The sequence below is a fragment of the Coloeus monedula genome (genome assembly GCF_965178545.1).
Source record: "Coloeus monedula genome assembly, chromosome: 16".
NCBI classification, from domain to species: domain Eukaryota; kingdom Metazoa; phylum Chordata; class Aves; order Passeriformes; family Corvidae; genus Coloeus; species Coloeus monedula.
This window is the reverse complement of record NC_138796.1, coordinates 3,486,856-3,497,369: the sequence shown is the minus strand read 5'-3', so window position 1 is coordinate 3,497,369 and position 10,514 is coordinate 3,486,856. Positions and strand designations below refer to the sequence as shown.

The following is a 10,514-nucleotide window of genomic DNA, read 5'->3' as shown; positions in this document are numbered from 1 at the left end:
ATGCTGCAAAAGTAAGCCTAGAGCTGCTGAAAGCAGCTTTTTACCCATATATGTATATATTTACACAAAACTATCAAAAGCAAAATTGAAAAGTAGCAGCTCAGCTATGACAGTCTAGAAAGATAAGAGCTGCCACCTCCTTATGGACAAATAGTACAACTTGTCATTTTACATCACTTTGTAAAACCAACATTCAAGTATTCCTGTCAAAGCACAATTAGTGAAATTCCCTTCTGGTAACCCCTGTATTTATTATCATTATTATTATAATTATTATTATTATTTTTTGCCTTTAAAAGTTCATACTGCCTTAACCCTTTAAATGCTGAGTAGCTGGGGGGAAAATAAGCATTCAATTTAAATAAGATACAGTGGATTAGAGCACTTAAAGGGTTAACACAAAATACCAAGTGGACTGTCACCACAAATAAAGTGTGAGTCACAAAACTATGCTGTCCCTCTCAGTTAAATTTGGAAGGTAGGTCTGGGGTTTCATAGATATACCATATATAAATACAAAATATTAAGTAAAGGCCTCCTTGCTATACAAAAAGGACAGGAGGTGTTTTGCTATCAGACTGTTGTCTGTCAATGATTGAGTATTTTCTGAATCTTTTCATAATCTCTCTTCAGGAACTAATGAAAAGCATCACATTAGACTTACTTTTCTTAATGAACTAATCCTTTGCAGAGTCTACACTTTACCTACTTTGGGAACAATTATATCTCATTTCTGAATTCACTGAATTCACAAAGTGGCATACACAGTCTTTTGCAAGACTTATTTTTATTTTTTTCGTTTTTTTTCTTTTTCCTCTTTGAATCTTCTTGACTCGGCTGGTAAAAACGTAGTCTTGCCATTTCACTACCTCTCAGTCGTAACAGTGTTAACATCCGTGTTAAAGTCATTTTCAACCACGTTGTCATACCCATCCTTCTCTATGCAGTCACTGACAGCCTTGAGGACAATCCGCAGCCGCCTGTCCATCGCCTCCAAGTGAGGCTGGTAGAGGATTGGAGCTATTTTATCTTTTAGCAAAGATTCTTTCATCAGGAGACTGAGTTTGTATTCCTCCTTGGCTAGCAACTGTAATCGCAGATAGGTAGACTTCCTGATTCTAAGAGAAAAAAGGAGAAAAAAAAGCAATTTGGTATTTCCATCGCTGTTGATTTCGACAAAGCTAAAAGGCTTATAGCCAGCATTACAATAATAGTCTAAGAGCCTTATTCTGGGATCTGAAATGATGAGACTCAGGCACTGCCACAGTCCTAATGAGCAGCTGGCATTGTTACCTGGCCACTGATCTCTGGGGGCCCTTAGAGGGGCAGAGGTTCTGGAGCACAGATCCATGGGGCAGTGCAGGCAGCCCTCGTGCCCCTCTCTGGGAAGGGCACCAACTGGAGCTGCTGCAGCATTCACAGGGCCATGCCCATCTTGGCAATGACACGTGTGACACACGTGAGCAGGGACATGTGTGACAGCAGCAGAGGCTCCTCAGGCTCACCCTGCAGGGCTGCCCAGAGCCCCCGCAGACACAGAGCTCACCCTGCAGAGCTGAAACTCCAAATGTCACCTGACCCCTCTGAAAACCCTGGCCACGGGCACCAAGGAAAGCTGTTGAGAAGCACTTTCTGGGATTTTGTCATTTGACTTCCATGGGATGTGTATTTTGTCTCAAGGCCTCTCCCCCAACAGCTCACGGCTGTGTTCCTGCAAGGTCCTGGACCCAACAGGGCATTTAATATGGCAGTGCCAATGCTCAGGGCTAGCTGGGCAGGATCACACCATCTCCTCCTCTCCATGGTGTGCAATGCAAGATTCACTTGAACATTTTCAGTCCTGTCAGTGGAAACAACTGTAAACCAGGAAACACCTCCAGAGGGAAAACGTACCTGCAGCACTGGTTTAAAGGCACCAATATGGAAAGTTCATCGTGGGAATATTTTCCAAACCTATTTAAAGATAAGGGCAAGAATGTAACAAAGGCTGTTTTAAAGAGTGACTTTTCTCGTTTTCCTTTAACCCCAGAAAGATTATTAAAGGTATTTACCCTCTTCCATTATCTAAGTGGATAATAAAAGTTTCGTTTCCAAACTTCTCAAAGGTTTCGTAGTGATGGCGATCCATGTTACCTATGGAACAAAGGAAGAAAAAGGCCATTCTCACTCTGCCTCGAGCCTGCAGGTCAGGGCAATGTAAAAGCCTAGTGCTGCCCAGAAACCATGGCTGGTAGAGCAGAGCAAACAACAGATCTGCTGAGCTCCTTTGCTCCTACCATGGATACCCCAAAGTGTGTGATGCTGGAAGGGTTGTTAAGCCTCTCACAGCTTTTCAAGCTCTCTGTGGCTTTTATACTTAAGCTCTAACAGGCCCATCAGAAGACAAAGCCAACCTTCCCAGCCTCCAGCAACCCCTCCTGGGGTACACCAGGGAAATCCCTCTCCAGCACAAGGGCATCAGCTGTGTGGGGAGCCTGGTCACCTGTAGGGTAGCTGTGTCCTGAGCCACCAGAGCTTCCTGCCCTGGTGACAGTAAGCCCTGCTGCTGCAGCCTGGGGTCAGTAGGGTGACTGAAGCAGACATGGTACACACAGCATGTGCAAGGCTTAGCTCAGGGAGGAGATAATGCCTGCTTTGAGCAGGGGTGTTAATCCTGATCACTTTGTTAATACTGCATTCAACTTTCTGAACCACACACCCCCTGGTTTTCCTCTAACAAGAACTTTGCACCAATTGCTGACTGCCTGGGAAGCCAGAACAGTAGATGTGGATGAGGATGGTGCTGATCTGCACAGCTGCACAGCTCTCCCTGTGTGATCTGTTTTTTAAGGTCAATGTGCAGAGGACTGCTGCCAAGCTATGAATTTTGTCTCTATGGCAGGGGTCTTGAGCTACTTATAGATGCCACCTATGGCTCCTGAGCTGTCACTTGGCCTCCCCTGCTGCAGCCTATTGCAGAAATCTCAGTGGGGGCAATGGCACAGGATGTGTCCATGCTGGCATGTGCCCAAAGATCAAGGATGTAGGTTGGCACCTTAGAGGTGTATTCGCTGCAGCACGAAAGGTTTCATATGAGAAGGAGAATTAGGCTTGGAATGGGTCAATATTACCTGGTTGTAAATAATTATTTTATTGAGATCAGGTTACATAAAGAGAAAAAATCCTGATAGAATCCACAGCTGCCTTGGTGACAAAGCAATGCCTCTTCCCCCCCCACCCTGACATTTTGTAGAGAAGCAGCAGAGAACACTCCTGCAGGATGAAAACAAAGCACCAATAATGAGCAGTCCTTGCATGTGCATCCAGGAGCCATGTATTACAGGGGTAAAGCACTCACTAAAGCAAAGTGTGAAGCCCTTCACTGTTGTGAAGGAGACTGGCCTGACCTGCATTCATCATCACTCTACATTTCTGAACATCTTTGTTCCTTTAATCTGCACTGATGGGAATACATAACCACGTAAATCTGCATTTCCTCATAATCATTTAGAACAGCACATACAATAAATGCAGCTTCAGCCATGCTTTAGCAAACTGCTGAGCTCTGCAGAGCAGTGCAGAAAGAAATGGTTCTTATTCTAATTAAATGTTGCATTTAATTTTTGAAAGAGATGAAACATACCCATTAGGAAATCAAAAACTGTCATATCCATTATATCCAGAATTCTGGTCCCACTGTCATATGGGGGTGTTTGTTTAACCTCTTCACAGTAATCTGGATCAACTTCCCATCTGGAAAAGGCAATATTTTGATATTTTATGTGACATACAAAGCTTACTGAAAACTACAAAAAAAACCGTTGTTATTTTGCAAAGATCTACTTGTATCATGTTCGATTGAGGGCAGGGTCAGGTAGAGGCAGCACATTCCTCAGACTGCTTCCAGGAATGCAGGCAAGCAAGGAAGACTGTGACTGACGGAAAAGGAAGAAAATCACAAGACTGAAAACTATCTGGCCAGTAGCTTCAGGATTTAGGAGATGAGCTGCACCATCAGTCATATGGTGGCAACATCTGAGACTTGTTTAGGGCTGCTAAGAGCAGTGAATCTTCCTCCCTGACAGGACTTAGACAGGTCCCCTTGCATCCTGTCAATGCCACTGGAGGTGTCTGTCCCATGAGGGAATTATGCCACTGAAGGTCCTTTTGGGTTCAGGACCATAAGCTGGAGCTCCTGGCATGTGAAGTGCCCTGTCCCTTCCCAGGGCTGGGGAAACCCAGCTGCTCTCCTGAGGCCAGGAGCTGGGTTATTTCCCTGTCACCCTGTGCAGCTTTGCTCACCACTACTCACTCTGCTTTCTTGCGCTTGTGGTAGGAACGTCTCCAAGGGTTTCTCCAGGTTTTCCTTTTTGCTAGCGACAAATCGGGCAGGAAAGCAGCCAGAGACCCTTCAATCTGGTCTGGTTTTCCACACAGGGCATGCTCTGTTGAGCAGTAGTAGGAGCATTCCCCATAGAAGCAGATGTTGTTGGCTGGCAAAGAAAGGAAAAGAGCTTTAAAGCCTATTCTTAAATCAGTATTGAGAATTCATAAAAGCACTGGTGTATGTAGGAGCAGAAATAAATCCAAACCCCTGTTACCACACATAGTTTTCCTCTGCTGAAACCACTAGAAAGACATTCATTTCAGTGGCTGGGATCACGCCCTGTGCTAAGCTCTTTGTGACTATTTGCACTCTATTTATATTCCCCAAGCCCATTTTTTTTAAATCCTGTCCTTCTCCTTTCGTTTTCCCAGACTGATACATTCCTTGGGAGCTATTTGTTACCCCAGGCTGGAACCCCAAGTCCCACAGCTGAACAAGTGGCATGTGCCCAAAATTAAGTCACTTCTCAAAATCTTGGCTCGTTTCTTTAAGAACAGAGAACATTTCATTCATTTCCTTGCTGGTATGAGAAGAACTGGCAGTTTTTGCAAGGAGAATTATTTACCATCAAGAGTCCCGTGGGGGTGTGCGTGGAAGGTGGAAATAGCACGGTCGTAACGCTGTCAGCACACATCCCAAACACAAATTCCGTCCTCCACACCTCACGTTACTCCAACAACCACAGAAAAAGAATCTGCAGCAGGTTTTGGACCGTGTGTTACCTTAAAACCTCCCCAAAAGTGCCACCACATACTTCTGTACCAGCAGGAACACCCACCTCTTTACAGGAACACCCTGCCCACGGGAATTCACTGAGGGTGAGAGAGAGCAGCTCATCCCAAAGCCCACCAACGCCGCACTGGGAACAGGAATAGGAGCACACTGCTGTTCCTGTCAGTGTGCTACAGCTCTTTTTGACACTGCTTTATGCACATAAAATGTCATTAGAGGAAGACTGTGCCCTTTCCTCATGGTAAGGCATGAAGCTGAGAAGTCACATTGCTTCCTAATTCCCCACAAGGCCTCTAAATTCAAATATTGTTTCTGAGCTCCTCTCCCTCTGGGCAGGCTCAGTGTAAATGGGGCAGGAAGAGCTGGGAGTAGCAGGAGGTGATTTTCTGCCTGCCACAGGAAGGTAAGGGGTGGGTTTGCATGGCAGTGATGCCCTGCAGCACACGGCCCTGCACGTCACTGTGACATCCCCCAGTCCAAACCGGCAGCCCAGTGGAGATGGGGCACTGCCAGCAGGAGATGGTGAGTCAGGAGGACAGGGGACAACTCTGGGGATGACAGCAGAGAGGGAGGAACAGAGCAAGCAGCTGTGTTTGAGGAAGAAGAAGTAGGGGAACATGGAGTAGCAATAAGGTCTTGTGATGCTTTTGAGTAATTAGCTACATTAGCTGGGACTGGCTGTTAACCATGGAATTACACCAAATAACCACACTATAAGGCTGATGTGTTGCTCCTTGACAATCTGTCCCAGCTTCCCACTGATGTCCCAGCTTTTCCTGTTGATGGCCACCTGATCTGTCCATGAAGTTGTGATTACTTTACTCTAAGACAGCCTTTTTGCATCACTCTGCCGTGCCTGACTCACAAGGGCCACTCATCCATCCGTGCTCGGGACCAGCTGACCCAAACTGTGTTATTTATATTCACAGGGTTGGATCATAGCAGTTAAACATATCCCAGCCAAGGCCAGAAATATTTACTCTGTGGCCAAAAAGCTTGCTGACAATTACTCAAGGAAAAGAAAAGCACTTGAGGGAAGAGAAAACGAAGAACAGAAATTACAAAAGGAAGGAAGGGATCACTCTACATATCTGTACTTCTACGTTTGCAATTTAGGTGTTTTACCAAGCAGAATATCCTCTCTTAAAAACTGTGTTTCCACTGATTTGCAGCTGCAGTGGGGCTTGGGCTTCAATTCAGCTGTCTCAGCATCACCCCCTCATCTGTGGAGGGAGGGAACCATTCGGATTTATCTTGACTGCCTGAGATAACTTATCTTCCAAGGTTTCTATGACCTGACTTGCACTGGGCAGCAGGAAGCCAGTGCTCGTTTATCTCCTGCCAAACAGGTTTGTAAAGAGCAAAAGGCCCAGCAAATGCCCCTCACGCCATTACAGCCTCTGCTGCTCACTATGTAAATCTGACCTTTCAAGAAAAAGAAGTTGTATTAAACACAGCATTTTGCTCAGTGGGAAGATAAATACTCTGTTTAATAGTTCGCTTCTGAATTTAACTTCGGGAACAATGAAACCCTGCTCTGTATTGTCAACGAAAGTAACTGGGGCTAATCACTAGACAGTAATCACACACTGGTATCCAGGTAAATCTTGAGGAGAGCTGAGGGCTGTGGCAGTGCTGGTGTTTGCTGCTGCAGAGCTGTGCAGGGAGCACGTGTGCTGCCTGCACCATGCCAGCCACTCATCCCTGCCACGATCTTCCAGCTATCGATCCTCCACGGAGCCCCATCACCAGCTCCAGGCATCCAATCCCCTGAGCAGCAGCAAGGTGTTTACTGGCATTAAGACAGAGAACTTGCAGTAAAACCATGAGTATGTTTCTCAGTGAGAAGTTACTTTCAATGGCAAATCCTTTTCTGCCAGCAGTTATTCCCCCCATGGGCTCAGACCTGTGGTACCTACTCCCCACAGCTCCTGTCCAATTTCTGGGGATAGTGGAGGTGAAAGGATGCTTTATCTCAAGCTGCTGCTAAAGAAATTAACTGCTTTGATTGACACGGAATAGACGTCTTATTATGTCTACCCTAGTCCTTACATACCAGCAGTAAGATGCAGCAGCCTGAATTATCTGGGGAAACATTCATTTTTAAGGCTTCTTAAAAATGTAGGGAAAAAAAAGAGGCACCAAATTTAGAAAACCACAGTTCTCATTTAAGACTTCAAGGTGCTGTAGCAAGGCTCTTTGAAACCTAAGTAGGTGACCCACATTCTGCACAGCAGGCTGAGGGTGAAATTCCAGCTAGAGACACAAGCCCAGCGCTTCATGGCAATCCCACGCTGAGAGCGGGGTTTGGCTTTCCGAAGCAAAAATAAGAGGGAAAGGGAAGATGAGCTCCCTACTGGAGCACAGTCCTTCTTCTCTCATTAAAATTGCCCAAACCATGTGTTCCTCTCACCAGATGAAGGTGTTTCTGCATAAGTACACCTGCAAAGGGAGCAACAGCCAGGAATTTGTGCTCCTGCAGAGTGGGCAGGAATGGGAACAGCAGCAGTGCTGGCAAACCAGGCAGGGAGGGATGTTTATACCTGCTGGAATGTTCAAATGCTGTGCATTTGCAACATGCAAAATCCTTCTTCACTAGAAATGAAAATTGTTTCCCCAAAGCACCAGAAAGGGAAGAGAACCATGTGTTGCAGTGTCTGATTTTCATTATCTGAGGAGGAATGGATGCGATTCGTAACGAAATGCAGGCAAAAATCATGGTCTGGTGATTGAAACTCTAACTAATTACAACAATTAAGAACCAGAGTGTCTGTGTACTCATCTGCACATTCTCTGTGCATCCTCCTGATAGCTGAACAGTAATTCTTCTCAGGAAGAACAGGAACAAGGTGGGATACCTTAAAGCAAATTGCTTGGCAGAGCAATTCTTTTATTCAGCTTTGCATGACTGTTAATAGAGGACATTTAGCAAGCCTGTGCAATTGGAGTACTGGAAAGAATCCTGAATATTTACTACAGCAATGCATCAAAAGATCTTTCATTTACCTGCTCATAATAATAGGTAATTCAGAACCGCTATTGTACGCTGAAAGAGAAAAAAATCCATAATCCCTTGGAATTGGTTAATATGAACAAAAACATAGTGCTTACTCGCTGTGTAACATTGATTTCTTTAAGCTGCTGCCTCAATTACTTCCAAAATGAAGGCTGACATCATTAGTATGTCTCTTTTTTCCTAGCAAATTACCATTCATTTGTAAGAGTAGCAGGACTACTGCAGTCTGCCCTGCTGCAAAGGACATAAAATTAATTTAAATAATTACTGACCTAATTCCATTTCTCATGTTTAAATCCAAACTGCCTGGAAGTGCACTTTTCTGCAATCTGCTTTCTCTCTGACTGCAGCCTAATGCATCCAGTGATCTGCCTGCTCGCAGCCATTGTCACTTTTCCATGGAAGCAGGGATGCTGCTCGGCACCGTGCTCTGAAGCCACGGCTGCCTGTGGCTCCCTGGCCCTGATTTCCATGCCTGGTGGGACAAGGGAGTGGCCCAGGAGTGGAAATGCAGTGAGGTTTCTTCCAACACCAGTTTGGGAGATAACACATGCTTGGACAATGCTCTTGGTGGGATCCTTGGGGTGTCCTGTGCAGGGCCAGGAACAGGACTGGATGAGCCTGATGGGCCCCTTCCAACGCAGCTGATTCCATGATCCTGTGATTGGTGAGCATCATCAATAACCACCCTCAAAGGTCCCCCTCCCAGCCTGAGGGGAACATCTTCCTATAAAATCCATTTCATTTAGTGCTCGTTTAAGTTTAAGAGCTGGGTACACATGTATGGAGAGGGACATTTTGCCAGCAGGCACCACGTGTCCGCATGACTACTAATTGTCACTGAGCACTGCTGGGGATGGAGATGCAGTGACAGAGCTACCTGAAAGGGAGTTCCAGAGGGTCCTTGGCAGCTTTATGCTGGTGCACAGCCTGGTTTGTGCATGTACCAAGAGGTCACACCTCAATTTCTCACCTTTGGAGGCAGCTCTCCCTCAAAGCCGACTGACTCAGCTGCCCTCCATCTGCCAGAGGGCCAGGTCAGCCCCTCAGCCTTCCCCAGGCTCCCTGCTCCCTCTTCATCCTCAGTCCCCAGACCACAAATCTCACCCCAGTACCTCCCTCTTCCTTCTCTGCCCTCAATCTGCTGCCTGAGCTGCCTGCTGGGCTTGTGAAAGTTGCTTCTAAAAGCTTAATTTAGGATCTTTATTATTTTTTCATTAAGCATTAATTAATGTCTGCCTTTTAAGGTCAGTATGAAATACAAGACAGAGGTTGGGCACATGTTAATGAGAACCTGACTAATTAATCTGGGGACTTGTAGGGAAGAACTCTGACAAGTAACCAACGTGATTTAACCAAAGTGTATTGATTCAGGAAATGTAAAATGGAAAGAAAAATTAATTGCTTAAGCATTTTGTTCTCCAGAAAAGCCTGATTCATAGTTAATCAAATATTTTAATTGAATTTATCTGAGACCTCTAAATAAATTTGAATAAAGGATTATGCTTGGATCATCCCTTGGATGTCCAGAATTTCATAATGACAAGATTAAGATCTTCATCTGAACTGGCAGCCTTAACTCTGTGTTGCCCTGCTCTGGCTGCTGTAAGCTGCTCAGTACTTGTGAACAGTTTTGTAATTCTCAGAAATCATTCAAGTTCACCCCTAAGCCTTGAAATATAACCTGAGAAGACTAAAAATCAAGCAAACCTACTAATCCACACCTTACTTGCCAAAATAGGAATAAAATGGCTTATATTTCACGTGAGCCAAAGCACTTTGTGCATCAAAAGATTTTTTTGCCCTTTTTTTGGCGCATGTTTGCCTACAAAAATCAAGGCAAAAAAAAGTATAGAGAGACAAAGAGGGAGGGAAAGCAATTGAGGCAAATGCAGAATGTCTGCCCACCAGGTTTGGGGAACACATACTGTCACCATAACCATGCATGTAAAATTGGAGTGCTCAGAACACAGGGTAAAAGGAAACCTTCTGCAATTATGTAATGTATTTTACAAGTAAAGTTCCTGGAATAAATAACTGTCTGCTGAACTGTGTCCTGCAGAGCTGAACATAAATACGAAGCTAAAAATAACAGCTGTAATAATGACTTTACTGGGGATCAGAAAAGTGTGATAAACATTTTAAGAGCAAAAGCTCTGCAACGACAGGGCTCTGGTTTCTAGCTAACAGCAATAAATTACAGTTACATTGGGAGAAACTGTAATTAAGTCTTTGGATCTCGACTTTAGGGATCTGGGATAAACAGCTTCTGGCCAATCACACACAGAGCAAGGGAGAGATCTCCAGAGGTTTCTGCTCCAGATTGCCTCTTACACAAGTCACAGCCTCAGTTCAGCAAAGCACATTTGCACACAGCTGAAACAATATGAGTTAAGCTAC

The 10,514-nt window shown here is 44.9% G+C and overlaps 1 protein-coding gene across 2 annotated transcripts in view; it reads right to left on the bottom strand.

Moving 5' to 3' along the window:
• Positions 1-208: 208 nt before the first annotated feature.
• FAM20C (FAM20C golgi associated secretory pathway kinase) overlaps positions 209-10,514 on the bottom strand; it is a 58,882-nt gene continuing 48,576 nt past the window's right edge. For both annotated transcript variants that reach the window (XM_082291997.1, XM_082291996.1), the window contains 5 exons: positions 4,292-4,472; positions 3,623-3,732; positions 2,052-2,133; positions 1,894-1,953; positions 209-1,118 (listed from right to left, as the gene is read on the bottom strand). In XM_082291997.1, the coding sequence (XP_082148123.1) occupies positions 866-1,118; positions 1,894-1,953; positions 2,052-2,133; positions 3,623-3,732; positions 4,292-4,472 (686 nt within the window). In that variant the 3' untranslated portion in view covers positions 209-865. The remainder of the gene's footprint in view (positions 1,119-1,893; positions 1,954-2,051; positions 2,134-3,622; positions 3,733-4,291; positions 4,473-10,514) is intronic.